The sequence below is a fragment of the Macrotis lagotis genome, chromosome 1, assembly GCF_037893015.1.
Source record: "Macrotis lagotis isolate mMagLag1 chromosome 1, bilby.v1.9.chrom.fasta, whole genome shotgun sequence".
Taxonomy (NCBI): Eukaryota; Metazoa; Chordata; class Mammalia; order Peramelemorphia; family Peramelidae; genus Macrotis; species Macrotis lagotis.
Genome location: NC_133658.1, coordinates 722,144,965 through 722,165,581, shown reverse-complemented (window position 1 = coordinate 722,165,581; position 20,617 = coordinate 722,144,965). Strand labels below are relative to the sequence as shown.

Here is a 20,617-nt window from a genome sequence, read left to right as displayed (position 1 = left end):
ATTTCTCCTGAGGTTTCTCTATCTATTTGGGGGGTGCTCTATGTTTACTTTCACAAGATTATTATAATAATGTGAAAATAAATATAATTTTTAAAATGTGAATAATTCAGAAAGGGAGTGAGAGAATACATTGTCAGTATGTCAATAAACATTTTATTAGGTACTTCTTATGGGCCAGACACAGTGCAAAGTGCTGTGGTTACAAAGAAAGGTAAAAACTAGTCCCTGCCCTTGAGGAAGAACCTTTCAAGTTCACTACTCAGACAACACACAAACAAATATGTAAAAACAAGCTACACTTAGGACATATATAGGAATAATTAATAAAGGAAATATATAGAAAATAGAGAATTAAAAGGATTGGGGGGGTGGCTGGGTGGCACAGTGGATAGAGCGCCGGCCCTGGAGTCAGGAGTACCTGGGTTCAAGTCTGGTCTTAGACACTTAATAATTGCCTAGCTGTGTGGCCTTGGGCAGGCCACTTAACCCCATATGCCTTGCAAAAAAACCTAAATAAAAAAAAGGATTGGGGGGAAGATTCCTGTGGGAATGAAGGAATCCAGAAAATGAAGATAAGGAGGGAGATTATTCCAGGCATAGGGGATAGCCAATGAAAATGCCAGGAGACAAGACAGTACTTTTTTCATGGAATAGCATGGAAGCTAGTCCCACTGAAATAGTAGGGATGGGTTTATGAAGGACTTTGAAGCCAAAAGGGAGATTTTTGGTGTTTGATGCTGAAGGTGTTTGGGAAGCACTATTATTGAATAGGGAGAATGACATGGTTGAAATTATCCTTTAAGAAAATCACTTTAGTGGTTAAAAAGAAGATGAACTGAAGGGAAGAGATTTGTGTCACACAGACGAACCAGGATCTTTTTGCAGTAGTCTGTTCATAAGGAGATACAGGCCTGTACCAGGGTGTTAGCAATATCATGCAAAAGAAAAGAGAGTATTCAAGAAATGTTGCAAAAGTAAAATCAACAAACCTGAGCAATAGATTGGATAAGAAGGGTAAGAAGTGGTAAAAAATCAAGAGTGACATTTAAGCTTTAATCCTGAAGAACTAAGAAGAGGACAGTGCTCCCAAGAGTAGATGGTAGGGTAAGGTTTAAGGGAAAAGAAAACAATCCAACTCCAGATATCAGAAAGGCAGTTAGAGATCTGAAATTGGAGGTCAACAGAAAGATTAGAGCTGGATAGGTAGGTTTGAGAATCTTTAGTATAAAGATGATAATTAAATCTGTGAGTGAATGAGATCATCAAGTAGAATAACATAGAAGATTAGAAGAGGGCTGAGTCTAGACCCCCTGATACTTGGTTAGTAGAAATTACCCAGGGGCAGCTAGATGGCACAATGGATAAAGCACCGGCCCTGGAGTCAGGAATACCTGGGTTCAAATCCGGTCTCAGACACTTAATAATTACCTAGCTGTGTGGCCTTGGGCAAGCCACTTAACCCCATTTGCCTTACAAAAACCTAAAAAAAACAAAACAAAAAAAAAAACTTACCCAGATGATGATTTAGCAAAGGAGAATAAGAAGGTGTCCTCAGTTAAGGGGAGAACCAGGAGAGATCAGTGTCCTAAAAAACTTAGATGAGAGTATTACTGAGTGTCCAAGGTGCAGAAAGGTTGAGGAGAATAACGACTGACAAAACACTATTGTATTTGTCAATTAGGAAATCATTGATAACTTTGGATAGAGGAGTTTCAGTGGAATGATGAGATTAAGAAGAGAATGAGAGGAGAAAAAGTAGAGGTTAAAGTAGACCATTGAAGATGATCTGAAGGAAAAAAATATTCTAGGCATAAAGAAAATAGGCTGAAATTTCTAATAATCTTAGGAGGGGGAAAAAACTCAGTTTGAACACAAACATATAAACCAACAGGGAAGATGGTAATAATAGGAGGAAATATGGTCTCCAGATCAGCTAAAAGAGTCCACACATCTTTGAATAAATATTTCAAGTCAAAGGAGATTAGATTAATCTCCTCGAAGAATACAAGTCAAAAAAAATTTGAACACTCTAATGCAAAAAATAATATGAGGCAACTGTCCAGAACTTTTTAACACATTAAAAAAAAGTACAAATTGAACAAATCCACAAAGAATCCAGAAAAATAATGTACTATAAATACATTGTGAGGTACCAAGATTCTGAGATGTTTTTCATCAGCCCCACCTTGCAGTGGACAGAGATATACCACAGATATTAAATACTTAGGCAGATAACCACGTAAAAATTATATTAAAGGAGACAGTCTAACTTGTAAAAAGATTGTATTTAGAAAATTAAATTTTCTAGTCTAATTTCATTCTGAAAATAAGAGAAAATAAAAATAATACTTTTTCTCGGATGGTTTCTAGCAACTACAAATAACATCATAGGCATATAAAGAATGATTATAGAAACTCTATCTAAAAATACCTCCTCTCCCCAGCTTATACTCATGGATTGAATCTACCAGGAAGCAAATAACTCTGGTTCAAGGTTTTTTGTCCATACTTCTAAAACTACAGTTCAGAAACCCTCATTCGTGTGTTTGCCTTTACAGTTTATCTAGTAAATATAATTAGTTCAGAGCAAAAGCCTTTATTGAAATAACCTGAAATATCATGAACAATATTTAATATGATAAATATGGTATGTACTCTTCATGTACAAACAGTATCAGTAGGGAAAATGGGTACATGCCTAGAGTACACTGGAATAGATACTGTGTAGATAGAATGTATGACCAAGACAGCCCGTAACTCTGATATTTGAAGACATCACTGTGCTTTCTCTTCATCTGACTCCCCCAAGTGTATTCTGGTCTGGGCGGGTTACTTACTTAACCTGGACCTTTTCCACTTCCCAGCTTACCTCCTCCATTCTAGAGCTCACTTTCTAAGAGGCAAAGAGCAGTTACCTTTAAAGAACTGGATTTTCTTTGACCATTGGCTCTATTCTCAGCTAACTATGGAGCCCATAGTTAGGAACTCACACTCCTCAGAGCTTCCTCTAGCCTCAAATCACTGAGATTTCTTTGTTTTTTGAAGTCCACCAAGAGTTGGCTGACTCCATCAAATTTAATTGAGTAGCATCTTCCTACCTCCTAAAAGGATAACAACATGAAAATGCAAGTAGGAATATTTCTTTTCATCTAAGTTCATACCACTATGACCTTTATCTTACATTCCTTAATTTCATCAAATGTGGTATCCCTTCATCATTCCTCCCAAGTTCATCAAAATATAATGTTGATTTTTTTCCTATCACTCTCAGTTCCTAATTACTTTCTAGTCTATTCTATTTTACTCCCCCCCCCCCCCAAAAAAAAAGAAAATACCCTCTCTTATAGGAATGGATGTAAAAGTATTTGTTAAACACTTAAAGACTTACTGTTCTAGGTACAGGCAAAGCAGTTAAGGAAAAGAAATGAATATATACTTATCATTCCATTCATTCTGCCTAGTCCACCTCTTTGCTCAAAGGCAGGAGGCAAAATCATCTGTTTCCTTGCTAACTTCTACATCATTCTTGCCACATAATTTCTTATTTGTACTGTGTTTCTCACCAAAAGAATCTCAGAAAAAGAAATATGCTTTTGTACAGGGAAAGGCTTCAGGTCATTAAAAGAACTTTACAGTTTTCTGAGACAAACCAGCTTGCTTTTCTCCTCCTGTTCAATTCAGGGCCCCAGGTCATTGCTTCTTTACAATATCTATCGTAATATACATGAACCAGTGGAGAAGATCTATGGATTGTACATCTTATTGCATGTCATCATCTTGATTAGAGGCCTATTTGTCTACACTTCTGTAGATTAGCTTAGCCCTTTGAGTGATTATGGATATTATTTAGAAGGCCCTGAAATGTTCCAGGGCTTGTTGCAATCAGTGGTGTCATTTACAAATAAGAGCATCATGAGAGCTGTCTCTAACATAGACAATGCTGGGTATTCTTCATGATGATGATGATGATGAATGCTTTTGTCAAGTATGTATCTCTCAGACTTATGCCTCAAAGTTGTGAAGCAAGTCGTTTGTTTTAGTATGTCTTTCAGGGAATCTTTTGTGATTTTGACTTGTGCATGATTGATGCTTTGTTGGAGATAAGCCTTTAACAGGATATTTTTGCTTTACCAAATTAAAAAAAAATTGTAATAAATACAGCATGCTCTTGTATTCTCTCAACTTTCCAGCAAATTTGTGACCTCAAAGGCATGGTGTACTTTACAACATAATTTGTAGAAGTGACCTATTCTTTTTTCAAACCTTATAAATACAGATAGAGCCTGATCTTCCAGGCTGATATGACAAAATACACATACATACAAGTATATATATAAATGACAAGTGTAGCTAATTGTTTTGGACTCTTTCTTAAACTCAAACCCAATTTATGTTCCATGTATAAGAAATGTTTCTCTGATCCTAAGCCAGGTCTTCTTTATGGTTACAAGCAGATCATTTAGTCTCTCCTTGTATGGCTCAGTTTCTTCTATAAAGTGAAGAGTTAGATAAAATCATCCTTGAAGTTCCTTTGGTCTCTGAATTCTGTATCCTCTATCTTCTTGTTCTTTCAGTCCTCCAGTTCCAAGCCACTGGCTTCCTGGCTTTGGCCCTGTCCAGGGTAGCCTCCATCTCTTGTAGACAGTTTTGTAAAACCACCATCTTTCTGTGTGTCCTGACTCTTCCCCAAAAAGGGCTGGGGACAATATTTCTTTTTTGCCTGCTGACACAAAATGCCTTTTTATGGCATTCAGTGATGTTTCCCTGCTGTTTCTCCAAGTACTTTATGATTAGGGTCATTAGTGGCTGTGTCAAATATTAACTCTTAAAAGAGACTTTGTCCTGTCCTATTATTATAGAATAATTTTTCACTTCAGTATTTCTTGTTATTGTTGTTCAGTCATTTCAGTCATGTCCAACTCTTCATGTCCCCATATGGGCTTTTCTTGACATAAATGCTGGAGTGGCTTGCCATTTCCTTTTCCAGGAAATTTTACAAAAGAGAAAACAGACAAACAGGGCTAAATAACTTGCCTAGGGTCATATAGCTAGTAAGTGTCTGAAGCCAGATTTGAATTCACAAAGATGAGTTTTGCTAAGTCTAGGCCCAGCACTCTATCACTTGAGCCACCTAGCCACCCAGCACTATTTGTTATGTCTCCATTTTTAGAAATGTTATGTTTGTAGTAGTTACATAGTCCAAATACTTATCATATCTAAGTTATTTAGTCATTAGTAACTTAATCTGTATCCACTTTCATTTCCTCATCAATGATATTGTTAAAAACTAGAAAATCAGACCTTTTGTAAATAGATAGTAAACAATGATGGAGACAGACTCAAAAATTCAAACAGATAAACTTTGATTTATTGGTACTATATTAATTAAGAAACAAAAAAACTAGTCTCATGTGTGTATGTCTGTATAAATACATCTGGTGACTTGAACTTTTTATTTTAGGTTCTTGCATACACAGAGGGACTTCATGGAAAATGGATGTTCAGCGAGATTCGAGCTGTATTTTCAAGACGTTATCTTCTACAAAACACTGCTCTGGAAGTGTTTATGGCAAACAGAAGTATGTCTTTGAATATTTTATAGGAAATTATGCTCCTAACTTTAATAATTTTAATTCTTGAATGTTGTTTGAAATTATTTTCAATTCTTCATTTGTCTGGCTTATATCAAAGAAAAAATAGTTCAGATTTGGAATAGAGTGTAAAAATGGTTTTTTTAAGATAATGCAATACTATAATAATAAATCTTGAAAATTATATTGTGAAATTTATCTTTTATGCTTTTTCTTATTTCTAAATCGTGTTTTTCTTCTCACACAGCTTCAGTAATGTTTAACTTTCCTGACCAAGCAACAGTAAAAAAAGTTGTATATAGCTTGCCTCGGGTTGGTGTAGGAACCAGCTATGGTTTGCCACAAGCCAGGTAATTTTACCATGTTCGAAGTGTTTTGAGATTTCTTAATATAATTCAGATTCAACATAATAACTATATAGTAGGTTTACTATTGTAACTAATTAATTATGTTTACTTCTGGTAATCAAAGAATATTCTCTTTTGTAAATTATGTGAAGGAAAATATCATATTTCTGAAAGTACAAACCATATCCCTGAAATGAAATTTATTTGCTAGAAAAAATTAGGTATAATTCTACATTAAATTCAATTAAAAATTTTTTAAGGGGCAGCTAGGTGGTGCAGTAAGCACTGGCCCTGGAGTCAGGAGTACCTGGGTTCAAATCCAGTCTCAGACACTTAATAATTACCTAGCTGTGTGGCCTTGGGCAAACCCCATTTGCCTTGCAAAAACCAAAAAAAAATTTGTTAAATGCATTTTATGGGCATAGCATTGGGAGAGGTACAAAGTTTATTTAAAGTCTCACATCTTCTGTCTTGGAACAGATATTCCAATAGAACAAAAAGATACTCATACCTGCAATTTTTGTTGAACAGTATACATGATGAATAAACATAGTGGTGCAAACCAAAGTTTTTCACTTTTTGTGAAGTCTTTAAAGGAAACTTATCAATAGGATTTGGGGATTGGGGATAACTCTATGGAGGATGTATGATATTTGACATGGCTTGCATAGAAATTCAGCAGGTGAAAGGGAGGAGGCAGGACACACTAGGCACAGACAAGTAATGAAAGTCATGAAGCTGAAATGTTTAGGGGATTGATAGGCATCCAGTTTAGTTGGAAAATAAATACATCATTGGGAATTAAAGAATATAGAAGACCTCAAACCAGGCAAAACGATTTTAACCTTAATTGGGAGTTACTATGAAATCATTGAAGATTTAATATAAAGAATTGATAGAAAAAGGAGAGAGTCAGTCAGTCAACAAACATGTATTAGGTTCTTTGTACTAAAAACTAGGCTATGGGGCAGCTAGGTGGCGCAGTGGATAAAGCACTGGTCCTGGAGTCAGGAGTACTTGGGTTCAAATCCGGTCTCAGACACTTAATAATTACCTAGCCATGTGGCCTTAGGCAAGCCACTTAACCCCATTGCCTTGCAAAAACCTAAAAACAAAAAAAAAAAAAGAAAAAACTAGGCTAGATTAAAATATAATCTAATTAGGAAACTATATATTAAGTTAAGTATACAATAATGAGAATTTGTTCTCTAGTCAAATAAACAGATAGTTATTAAGTGCTGGCTATGTGCCAAGCACTGCACTAAGTTCTAGGAATACAAATGCAAGTAGAAAGATGTTCCTTGCCCTCAAAGAGTTTACATTCTAAAGGAAAAAAGGTAGTGCATAAAAGAAAACTGGAAAGATGAAACTAACTGGCATTGTAGAGTAAGTCTAGGAGGGGAGTCAGGAGTATAGTTGTAGGATTACAGAGGGACTTAGGTGAGCTTCTAGGATGAGGATGTTCCTGTGTCATTACAGGAAAGAGTCAGGAATGCCATACTAGAGAGGAATGAAGATCTGACTGAGAGGACACCAGAGAGAATGACATGATGGTAGAAAAGGTTTTGAAAGAAGAATCAATAGAATTTGATAACTATAATAGGACTTGAGATGGAAAGAAGAAATAGTTAAAGATAATCCCAGAATGCTGAACAAGGATTCATAAAGAAAAACAAGTTTAACTATAAGAATGCCTTTGGGGGGGGGGGGGAAAGAATGTGGGAAAAATTAGAAGACTCAAAATGAATAAAATCTTTCTTTAAAAAAATAAATGAATGAATTTTAAAAATGAAAGAAAAACAAGTTTAGGTAACCAGTTCAGTTTTGAACACAAATAGAGTTTGAGGTACCAGTGCTATATTCATGAGACTATGCCCCATAGGCAGTATCAGATATGAATCCAAAGCACAGAAGAAAGATCACAGAGAGAAGAGGTCATAGCTGAAACCATGAAAGTGAATGATATTATCAAGGAACTAGAAAGAAGAACTAGGGTAAGAACTTTGAGGAATAATAAGAATAGTCTATAAATATCTGAAACATATATGTCTGTGTGTGTGTGTGTGTATGTGTGTGTGTGTGTGTGTGTGTGTGTGTAAATTATTTAAACTGTTGCCTAAAAATTAAAGCTGATTATTTATTTTTATTGTACTTGAAAAACTTTCTCAGGTATGCATGGCATACTAAAAATATTCAAAATCAATTTTGTACATAAATTAAATTTTCCATATGTTATATAAAAATTTATCTAATAAAGCCCTTGGAACATCATAATATATGATTTAATAAACAAGTATTTAAAGGCCTCTTAAGTTAGAAAAGCCCTATAAATTGAGGGTACAAATACAAGGTATTGGCAGTTAGATGGCTCAGGGAATAGAGCTCTAGATCTGCAGTGAGGAAGCTCTGAGTTCAAATCCAGTTTCAGACACTTACTTTGTGACCCTTGGAAAGTCACTTAACCTCTGTTTTCTAGGCACTATGTTAAGTACTTTACAAATATCTCATCAAATCTTCACAGTGATTCTAGGAGGTGGATGCTATTTTTATCCCCATTTTTATAGTGAGAAACTGAGGCAAATAGAGGTTAAGTGACAAACCCAAGATGTAAGTCATAGCTAGTATCTAAGAAATGTATTTAAACTCAGGACTTCCTAACTCTTGGCCTAGCACTCTAACTATTGCACTATCTAACTACCTTTATGAACACAGAAGATAGAGAGCATTGGAAATTTTAATGGAGAAGAAGGAGCTATTTTTATTTATAAGTTGTTTGGAAGTTTAGACAGCAAACCTATTTTCTGTTAATTAATGACTCCCACACAATTTCCATAACTACCTACTATTGTTAAAATAAATTTTCCTAGGCCAGCTTCTGATTTTTGACTGTTTAAAGGATCCACACTTTCAACTACAGTATATTGCAAGGATTAAATAGTGTCATTCTAAAAATAGACAAGATATATCATGTGCAATTTAACATACCATCTTCTCAGTAACAAATCTTTCATGTGTTGGTCAAATCTAGAATTTATTTTTAAATAAAGCTAGTGTCCAATTGATAAAATAATAATTGAAACAGTTTCTGTAATAATGGTCATTGAAGTTATCAATATGAACAGATATATCAGGTAATATCTAGTACATTGTGAATTGAAAATACTTGTGACCCCAAAGTATCTAATTTATATTTAATTACTAGGAGAATATCCTTGGCTACTCCTCGGCAGCTTTACAAATCTTCCAATATGACTCAACGTTGGCAAAGACGAGAGATCTCTAATTTTGAATATTTAATGTTCCTCAATACCATAGCAGGTAAGACATCTGATTCTTTAGTTCCTTATAAACATGTTAATGTTCATCAAAATCATCAGTACCATTATTTCTATAATACATTCATATCCTTTGAATTTATCTAGTGTTATACTGAAGTACTCATAGTTTTATCAGAAAATGTATAGCCTAGCACCTAAGTTTTATATTAGTTTATTGATGAAGAGGTTATTCTTTGCTGTTCCTCTGCCATATCCTTTTCTGACATCTTTGTCCAAAGCTTTATTAGAGTCAAAAAATCTTTGCCAGGGAGTGTCTGGAAATAATAATGGGAGAATATAATTTTGCTACTTTGTCATTTTTCAACAACAGCAACTAGATAGGAGAATAACAATGGTATTCTACCTTATACATATGTCTCCTAGATTGTGGCATGATTGGATCACAGCATCTTTTTTTCTTCAGACCTTCGAAATAAAATCAGATTAACTATTTCAAACAGTGGATAACTGCCATCAGCACAGGAAGTAGTATATTTGCAAAGTAAAAGGAAGCAGTGAATATCACTACATAACCATGTATGTGATACTTCTCTATACTTTTTATTTCTAATTATAAGATCAATTAGAAATAAATGCTTTTAGTTTTATTCATGGTGAATAAAAATTCACAGATTTGAATGTACTATCATCATTTCTTTGAATATAAATAATCCAAAAACAATGGAAAGTCACTCTTACTATGGAAGAAAATGATCATCTTTCACTTTACCAGTGGAACAAGTAATCCTAATGCTCCAAAGTGGGAATACTTTAGTACCCTGGTAAATGTCTTATATTTGCTCAAAATAATTCCAGAAATCTTCATAGCTATTCAAAAATATGAACAACATAACTCAGCTTAACTTTTTTTTCGCAAGTATTGCACTAAGCAAGTATAGCAAAAGATGGGTCATGTTAACTTCCAAATCAGTTCCTTTTATTACGAGCATTTAAAAATATAATTAAGGCTTTGACTAACTAGCACTGATTGATAATTCAAATTTAGTCTCTAGCAACTTTGTCAGAAGGAAAATAGCTCATTCATACTTAGACAATTTTTCCTGCAAACTAAAAAAAAAGAAGGAATGAGGGGTGTGTCAATCAGTAATGTGGTTTGATTATTAATCAGTTAGCATATATTCTATGTATTATGTTAGTGCTTTTGGTGATGTTATTTTGAAGTATAACTGCAGCAATTTTATTATATACAATGGAACTACAAAACTACTTTGCTGATATTATGACTTTAGAAAAAGTTATATTAGGCTACTTTTAAGTACTTTCTTTTTTATATACTATATATCCCTACTAGTATATTAGAGGAAGCTAGGTATTATATAAAAGAATATGTTGGGGCGGCTATGTGGCGTAGTGGATAAAGCACCAGCCTTGGAGTCAGGAGTACCTGGGTTCAGATCTGGTCTCAGACAGTTAATAATTACCTAGCTGTGTGGCCTTGGGCAAGCCACTTAACCCCATTTGCCTTGCAAAAAAACCTAAAAAAAAAAAGAAAAAAAGAATATGTTGGACTTGAAGATCTGGTTTAAATTCTGCCTCAAATATTTATTAGCTTTGTGATCCTAGGCAAGGTTTTAGTTTCAGTTAAGCATAACTTAAATATATCTTAAATATAACTTCAATTTATATAACCTTTGATATGTTAGTCCTACTTAATTTTGATATAGATATAAACTTTTTTGAAAGATCATTTCCCTTTAAGAAGTAAATCATGAATTTATTGATTACATTGCAAAATCATCTTGGCCAGCCCTTCTTTAAATGAATCTTTTGGGCAGCTAGGTGGCGTAGTGGATAAAGCACCGGCCTTGGAGTCAGGAGTACCTGGGTTCAAATCCAGTCTCAGACACTTAATAATTACCTAGCTGTGTGGCCTTAGGCAAGCCACTTCACCCCATTGCCTTGCAAAAAAACCTAAAAAAATAATAATGAAATGAATCTTTTGACAAGAGGGACCACAAAACTCCCTCTTATACCAAAGAAAATTTTACTTTTTCTTTTCCCTTTGTGGGAAACAAATTCTTTTTTTTTTAGGTGTTTTTTTTTTTTTTGCAAGGCAATGGGGTGAAGTGGCTTGCCCCAGGGCACACAGCTAGGTCATTATTAAATGTCTGAGGCTGAATTTGAACTCAGGTACTCCTGACTTCAGGGCCGGTGCTCTATCCACTGCACCACCTAGCCTCCCGGGAAACAAATTCTTAATGTACTACTTTAACTCTCTAGTCCAGAGACTAATTATAGCATACAACCTTTATAACATTAAGGAGAAGAACTTCCTTATGTATACATGCTACGTTTTTCCTGCTGATTAAGATGGAAAAGTAGTAGACCTTAATAATTTTTTATAGCAGTCCTAAATAGCCAGTCAGCAAGTATTTAATGAGTACTTACTTAATTCCAGACACTTTGTACAAAATATACAAAGAAGGCAACAAGAAGTTCCTACTCTTAATAAGCTTACATTTTCATACAGGAGACAACATGTATATCCATAGGAGATGGAAGGGATTAACAAACTGAGCGATCCTAAAAAGCCTCCATAGAAAATGGGCTTCGAGCTATGGCTTCAGGGAAACCAAGGAAGCAGAGAGGTGGAGGTGAAGACAAGAACTAAGTTGTTTTTAGAAATGCTCTTGTTTAGGGGACGGCTAGGTGGCACAGTGGATTGAGTACCTCAGACACTTAATAATTACCTAGCTGTGTGACCTTGGACAAGTCACTTAACTTCACTGCCCTGTCCAAAAAAAATCACTGTTTAAACTGTTTTTATTTCTAAACATTTTCTTTAAATGAGATTCAGTTAACAGACTGAATTATTATCTACTCCTGACTTCTGCCTCAGTTCAGTTCATGGACACTTAGTAATTAACAGGTACTTATTGACTTCCCGCCATGTGAAAGGAACGCTGGAAGTATAAAGAGATGCAAAACCTGTTTTCTGGCTATGTATAGTTTGTGTGTGTGTGTGTGTGTGTGTGTGTGTGTGTGTGTGTGTGTGTACACACACGTATGCATGCACACATGTGTTTGTGTGCCATGTGCAGTACATGTATTATGTGTGTGTGTGTTTGTGTGTGTACACATACATAGGCATGCCTCAAAGATATTGTGGATCTGATTCCAAATCTCATCAATAAAGGGAATATCTCAATAAAGAAAGTCACTAGTTTTTTGGTTTCCCAAGGCATATAAAATTTATTATTTATACTACATTGTGGTCTGTTGAATGCAATCATGTTATGTCAAAAAAAAGGGTATACAAATCTTAATTTAAAAATTCTTTCTTGTTAAAAAAAATGCTAACCATCACCTGAGTCTTCAGCAAGGCTTAATCTTTTTGCTGGTGGAGAATATTCACTTGATGTTAATGGATGCTGACTGATCAGAGTGGTGGTTGCTGAAGACTGGGGAGGCTGTGGCAATTTTTTAAAGTAATACAACAATGAAAATTGCTGCAACAATTGACTCTTCTTTTCACTTGAACATTTGGAGGACATTGTAGAGTTATTAATTGACTTAATTTCAATATAGTTTGTCTCAGGGAATAGGGAAAGCTGTAGAGAGGGTGGAAGCTAGGTAACAGTCAGTGGAGCATTCTGAATACACACAAAACACATTGTTTGAATTCTCATGACTTGTGGCACCCAAAACAACCACAGTATTAACATCATAAATCACTAATCTCAGACCACTATAACATATATAGTGATAACAAAAGATTGTGATAACCAAAATGTGACACAGTCATGACATAAGCATGTGCTATTGGAAAAATGGTGCTGAAAAAATTACTCAATCCAAGGTGACTAGATGTTCAATTTATAAAAAAAAAATACATTGTCTACAAAATACAACAAAGCAAAGTGCAATAAAACGAGATATTTCCGTGGATATTCATATGTGTGTGGATATGTTTGTGTGTAGATATATATGTATGGATGCATGCATACGTATGTACACAATTTTCTGTGTATGTCAGAGAACTACCTGTAGCATAGTGAATAGAGAATTAACATTGTAACCAGTAAATTGTTCATTCTTATCCTAATTCTGATACATGTTGACTACACTGATAGAAAGGGTTTCCTCATCTGCAAGTTAACTTCCATTAATGAAATCACAACTCCTATTCGTGTCTGTATCTCTTATATATGTGTTTTACAAATTATAGAGCATTATTTGGAAGAGGTTATTTTTGTAAAAATATTCATGGGGGACTAGAGGAAGGAGAGAGATTGAAGGAAAGAGAAAGTAATCTGGGAGACCAGTTGAGAGACTATTTCAAATAGCCTAAGATAAGGAAGATATAAGCTGAAATAATAGGAGGAGATTGACAAGGAAAAATGTGAAAGAATATGCCAGATACTATGAGCAATACAAAGAAATAGCAGACAGCCCATATTTTCTAGGAGATTACGATTTAGTTGGAAAAACAAGATAATACCTCACGAAACGTTTTACTAATAGTAAAACACAAATACTTTATATTGGGTGTAATATAGACAAATACTAAGAGTGTTAAGAAGTGACAGATTAACGTGAACTGAAATAGTCAAGGAGAGCTTTCTGGAGAAGTAGGTTTGGAGATGCTTCTTTAAGGATATAAATGAAAAGGCATTTTTTTAAAAAGATTTTAATATACCAAGTACTATGCTAAGTGGTGGGTATGCTAAACACAAAAATATAAAAATCAGTATCAGCCTTCAAGGCATTTCTGTGCATGTTATAAGTATATATACACACACACACACACATACAAGAGCTACTAAAGCTTATAAATTAAGGTTTTGAATAAGAAAAGTTAGAGCCAGGGAAGAATATTTTGGTCTCAAACCTTAAGCAAAATGAATATAGGAGTAGTAGAGCTGATGGGCATTTCCTTTCGTATATATATGTACTGATTATGATTCTCCAGAGAAGAGGTAGGTGGAAATGGAATGGGGATAGAGCAGGGTCATTGTCACACAAGCAAGGCTCTAGGCAGCAAGCAGGGCAGAGTGGAATGTTAATCTGTGTTCCTGTACTTTCTAGGAACTCCAAAGACAGGAGTTCCAAAACTGAGTGTAGAGCTTTGATAAGTGGAGAATACTCCCAAAAGTATGAGCAAAAAGGGCAGAGATGATAATAATATTGCATGTTCAAGGAAAATTGAAAACTATAATAGAGAATTTAGGTTGAAATTAGTAGTAAATTAGTAGGATTAAGTTAGTATTTCTTGTGATTTCACTGTAGTGAAGTTTGGATTTAATCACATACCATTTGTAGCAACATTGATTTGATTGTAGCAGTTTTTGAATGACTTTCCAGTTAGTCAAATTTGCAAAACCAAATCACCACCTTGCTAATGTCAATATATTTTATCTATTGATTGCATGTGGTCTTCTAGATTCATTTATTTTTGGCAGATTATATTAGCTGTGATAACTAGCCATAAAAACATTACTAAAGCAGTATAATTTCTATTTTTTTAAGATTTTTTTTTATTTTGAGTTTTACAATTTTCCCCTAATCTTACTTCCCTCCCCCCACCCCCCACAAAAGGCAATTTGGCAGTCTTTACATTATTTCCATGGTATACATTGATCCAAACTGAATGTGATGAGAGAGAAAAATCATATCCTTAAGGAAGAAACATAAAGTATAAGAGATAGCAAGATCAAACAATAAGATATCAGGTTTATTTTCCTAAATTAAAGTTAATAGTCCTTGATCTTTGTTCAACTCCACAGTTCTTTCTCTGGATACAGATGGTATTCTCCACTGCAGTCAGCCCCAAATTGTCCCTGATTGTTGCACTGATGGAATGAGCAAGTCCATCAAGGTTGATCACTGCTCCCATGTTACTGTTAGGGTGTACAGTGTTTTTCTGGTTCTGATCATCTCACTCAGCATCAGAAGCAGTATAATTTCTTTTTTTAATATATATATATTTAATATTTATTTATTCTCATTTTGTACAAATAATGTTTTTATATATTAATAAAATATTCTTGTTTAAGAGTAAACAAAATACCCCTCCCCCAAAAAATATAGACTCACTTGAGTGATAAAGTAAAGGGGAGAGAAAAAAATTAAAATTTAAAAAAATAATAGTAATAATTGTAGGTGTGGCCAGGTGGCGCAATGGACAGAGCACCAGCCCTGGAGCCGTGAGCACCTGAGCCCACATCCGGCCCCATACACCCAACAATCACCCAGCCATGTGACATGCAAGAATTATTCAAAGTACTAGGGGGTGATACAGTGTGAACTGACACTCCTATTTAAAAATTCAAGATCAAGGAAGGGAAGAAAACCTACATTCCTACTTCCTAATTTCTTCGCTTCCTTGATCTTGAATTTTTTTTTTTAGGTTTTTGCAAGGCAAACGGGGTTAAGTGGCTTGCCCAAGGCCACACAGCTAAGTAGTTATTAAGTGTCTTGAGACCAGATTTGAACCCAGGTACTCCTGACTCCAGGGCCAGTGCTTTATCCACTACGCCACCTAGCCAGCCCTGATCTTGAATTTTTAAAAAGGAGTGTCAGTTCACACTGTATCACCCCCTAGTAGTTCTTTGAGTAATGGCTTTAATAATACCCTAGTCAAAATGGGATTTATCCCCAGGAACACAAGTATGATTCAGTATTAGGAAAATTATCAACATAATTGACCATCAAAAATAAAAACAAGAAAAATTACATGATTATATCAATATATGCAGAAAAACTTTTGACAAATTACAATATCCATTTCCATTAAAAAAAAAAACTAGAAAGCTTAGAAGTAAATGAATCTTTTTTTTTATATGAAATATAGTATCCATCTAATACCAAGAACGAGCATTATCTGTAATGGGCACAAATCAGAAACCTTCCCAATAAGATCTGAGTGAAGCTTGATCATTGATTATCATCATTATTTTTCACTGTTCTTCTAGAAAAAGAAATTGAAGGAATAAAAATAAGCCATGAGGAAGCAAGACTATCATGTTTTGCTAATGATGATGATAAATTTAGAGAACCCTAGAGAATCAAGTGAAAAACTAGATGAAACAATAACAACATTAGCACAGTTGCAGGTTATAAAATTAATCAATATACATCATCAGCATTTCTGTATATTATTAACTAAACTCAGGAGGAGTAAGACATAGAAAAAATTCCATTTAAAATAACTGCAGAAAATATGAAATACTTAGAAGTCAACCTGATAAGACACACCCAGGAACTAAATGAACACAATTTCAAGGCAGTTTTCTCATAAATAAAATCATATCTAAACAGTTAAGAAATATTAATTGTTCATGTACAGGCTGAGCCAATCTAATAAAAAAAAAAGACATTGCTACCTAAATAAATTTGCTTACTCCATGCCTTACCAATCATATTACAAAAGAGTTATTTTATAGAAATAGAAGGAAGAACAAAATTCAAGTGGAAGAGCAAAAGATTCTTTACACCACCTTCAGTACCACTTAGTACCATCTATTTTTCTGTCTATCTTTGTGTGTGTGTGTGTGTATACATGTGTGTTAATTGGGGGAATCAGTGAAAAAAAGTGAAAGAAGTCAAGGTAGCAGTACCAGATTTCAAACACTACTACAAAGCTCTAATCATCAAAAGAATCTTGTACTGGCTAAGAAGTAGAATGGTTGATCAGTGGAATAGATTAGGTCCACAACATACAAGAGTAAATGACTACAGTAATCCAGTATTTGATAAATCCAAAGATCCAAACTTTGAGAGCAAGAACTTACTATTTGGTAAAAACAACTAGAAAGAAATCTATCAGAAACCCTATAAGGTCAAGATTGTTACATAATTTAGAAATAGTGATATCATAAATAAGGGAAGCATGAAAAAAATTACCTGTTAAGATCATTAAATAAGAGTTTATGACCAAACAAACGAGAAAAAAAATCACAGAAGTAAGAGTAATACCCCAGTTGATAAATCTTCAGAAGATATATGTGAATAGGCAGTTTTTAGAAGAAAAAAATCAAAATTATAAATAGGCATATGAAAAATGCTCAAATCACAAATGCAAATTAAAACAACACTGAGGTACTACCTTATTCCTTTTATATTGACTAACATAACAAAAAAGAAAAATTGACAAATACTGGAGATGTAAAACATGTAAAGAATAGGAACACTGTTTGTAAAATTCTGAAACTATGTCCGAAGAGCTATAAAACCATGCATAGCCATATTAGAACTATATTCCAAAGACATCAAAGGAAAAGACCCCATTTGGTCAAAAATAATTATAGCAGCTCTTTTTGTGGTGTAAAGATTTAGAAAGTAAGAGAGGTATATATCAATTGAAGAATGGCTAAAAATGTTTTGATATATAATTGTGATAGAAAACTGTTGTGTTATAAAAAATATGACCAATGGAATGGTTTCAGAAAATCCTAAGAATTTATAAATTGAGTATATCAATTGATGCAAAGTGAAGTGAAAAGAAGCAGGAGAACATTGTACACAGCAGTATTGTAATAATGATCAACTGTGAAAGACTTAGCTACTCTAATCAATACAATAATCCAAGACAATTTCAAATTTCATGTTGAAAAATGCTATCTCTTACCTCCAGAAGGAGAACTAATGAATTCTGGGTATAGATTGGAGCTTATTATTTTCACTTTATTTTTCTTATTTTTTCAATGTAACTAATATGGAAATATGTTTTACATGACTTCACTTGCCTTCTTAGTTGGTGAGGGAGGGGCTGGAAGGAGGAAGAAAATCTCAAACTGAAATTTAAAAAGAAAGAATAATAATAACATCCTGGTCAAAGGAAACCACTCAAATAGTCATAGAAAGTTCTCTGTATGTATACAGAAATAGTGCCATAGTGAAATAAATTCATATATCTTGGGTATGCCAGTTCCTTCCCAGATGCTAAAATTCCTAGCAGAAACAGGAACTCAAAGGAAATTAAGTTGATTTGTCTTGTGTTACTTCATTTATTCATGAAACAAATATTTATAAATTATGCAATTAAAAATTATACTACTAATTAATATAATTATTGTGATACTCATCTGTTTTAGTAGATTGAAAAAAGTGAATTTTCTATATATACTGCTCAGAATTCTTATTCGTCCAAAAGACTAATAATCCATGCTAAGTAGTTAAACTTTTCTGAACATCTTGAGATGCTGGATTTTTTTTGTTGTTTTTTTATTTGTTTGTTTGCAAGGATTCTGAAGGGCAAGCGGTTTAATTTGAGCCTATAATTTTATCAATGTGTGTTAATTCCAAGTTTGGCAATTCCTCCTAACAGTGCAGATTAGCAACTCTTCTGTAATCAGTATTTTAAATTGTAATTCTGTCATCTGTATTTAGAGATTCTTATATATGCTTTAGCTATTAATCAGTCAGTCAGCAGCATTTATTAATAACTTACTATATGCCAAGCACTAAACTAAGCTCTGGGGATATACAAAGAAAGGGAAAAACACTGTGTCTGCCTTCAAAGATTTTACATTATGTAGGAGGATGTAATTATATCCATATGCGGGCTATGCAATGTAAATAAAAGGTAATCTAAGAGGAAAGACACTAGTATTGTGAGGAGGAGGGTGGACAGTATAGAAAAGGCATCCTCTGGGGCGGCTAGGTGGCATAGTGGATAAAGCACCGGCCCTGGAGTCAGGAGTACCTGGGTTCAAATCCGGTCTCAGACACTTAATAATTACCTAGCTGTGTGGCCTTGGGCAAGCCACTTAACCCCATTTGCCTTGCAAAAAAAAAAAAAACACCTAAAAAAAAAAGAAAAGACATCCTACAGAAGGTGGGATTGAGCTGAGGCTTGAGGGAAGCCAGGAAAACCAATGAGTAGAGGTAAGGGGTCAGTGCATTTTAGGAAATGGGGATAGTCTGGAAATACATTATGTGACAAATTTCATGAACACTAGTTTGTATAAGTCAGTACACAAAGGGAAGTCAAATATAAGAAAACTGGAAAGGTGTAGGAAGGGTCAAGTTATGAAAGTTTTTAAAATACCAAATAGAAAACTTTTTTTGATCATGGGAGTTAGAAAGAAGCCCTTCTACATAGGACCAGGCAACATTATGGCACCTCTATTACCAATTATGCAGTTCCAGCGTGGAGAGGAGTGCTTCTGGTTGCAAAACACAGGGACTCTAGTTCTAGGTTACAATTCCTCAAGAAGGAAAAGAATTGTGTTTTCAAGAGAGTAGAGGGTACTTACCCAGGAAAGGACCACAATCAGACCACGAACATAGTGACCACACCTCTCCCTGGATCATATCACTTTGGAAGCAGCAAAAACTTACATGCCCCAGAACTAACTTTGAAAATAGTAGGACAAAAATACCCAAAGCTTGGGACAATGATCCACCCTTTTCCTCCTCCCTACCCCCACCATGTGAGCAGAGTTGAACCCAAACATAAAGTTCAAAGTCAAAAATAGACTGGAAAATGAACAAATAACAAAAAAATAATCATTTGATTATAAAAACTGTTATGATGACTTGTAAGTTTAAGGCACAAACTCAGAAGAAAATGAAAAAAAAATATTTACAAGCAAAACCTCAAAGAAAAATGCAGATTGGACACAAATCCTGTGTCCTTTCTAAAACAGTTAAAGAATTTTGGTTTTCAAGAGGAAAAAAGTTTTTAAATCAAATAGAGCAATGTGAGGCTGGGGGGGGGGGTTGGGAAAAGAAATGAGAGCAATGCTAAAAAATTATGAAAGAGAATTCACAGCTTGGTAAAAGAGACAAAAAAAACGAACAAAATAATTCAGGTTTTTTTTCAAAATGGAAAAAGAGGTACAAAACATCACCAAAGAAAGTGATTCCTTAAAAATTATAGTTGGCCATATTGAAGCTAATGATTCCATGAGACAAAAGTAAGCAAAACAAAGTCAAAAGAATGAAAAAATAGAAAAAAATTGTAAAATATTTCATCAGAAAAATAACTGATAATTTAAGAATTATTGGACTAATTAAAAGCTATGATGAAAAAAGACCTTATTCATCACATTTTAAGAAATTATAAAGGAAAACTGCCCAGATAATCTTAGACCCAGAGTACAAAATAGAGATTGAAAGAATCCTCTTGAAAACCGCCATGAATATTATAACGAAATTTCAAGTCAAATAGAAGAGATTGCAAGCAACCAGAAAGAACCCATTGAAATTCCATAGAGCCACAATCAGAATCACACAAGATTTAGCAGCTACTGCTATAAAGATGTAGAGAGCTTTGGATATGATATTCCAGGAAGACAATAAGTTAACAAAAAAATATAACCAAGAATAACCTACCCAACAAAACTGAGTAATACCCCTACAGGGAAAAAAATAGATCATTAATGAAAAAGAGGAC

General features: G+C 34.2%; 1 protein-coding gene across 7 annotated transcripts in view; it reads left to right on the top strand.

Annotated features, from left to right (window-relative positions):
- NBEA (neurobeachin) overlaps window positions 1-20,617 on the top strand; it is a 796,125-nt gene that overhangs the window by 618,679 nt on the left and 156,829 nt on the right. For all 7 annotated transcript variants that reach the window (XM_074216034.1, XM_074216037.1, XM_074216036.1 and 4 more), the window contains 3 exons: window positions 5,462-5,579; window positions 5,839-5,941; window positions 9,141-9,256. In XM_074216034.1, coding sequence (XP_074072135.1) covers window positions 5,462-5,579; window positions 5,839-5,941; window positions 9,141-9,256 — 337 coding nt within the window. The remainder of the gene's footprint in view (window positions 1-5,461; window positions 5,580-5,838; window positions 5,942-9,140; window positions 9,257-20,617) is intronic.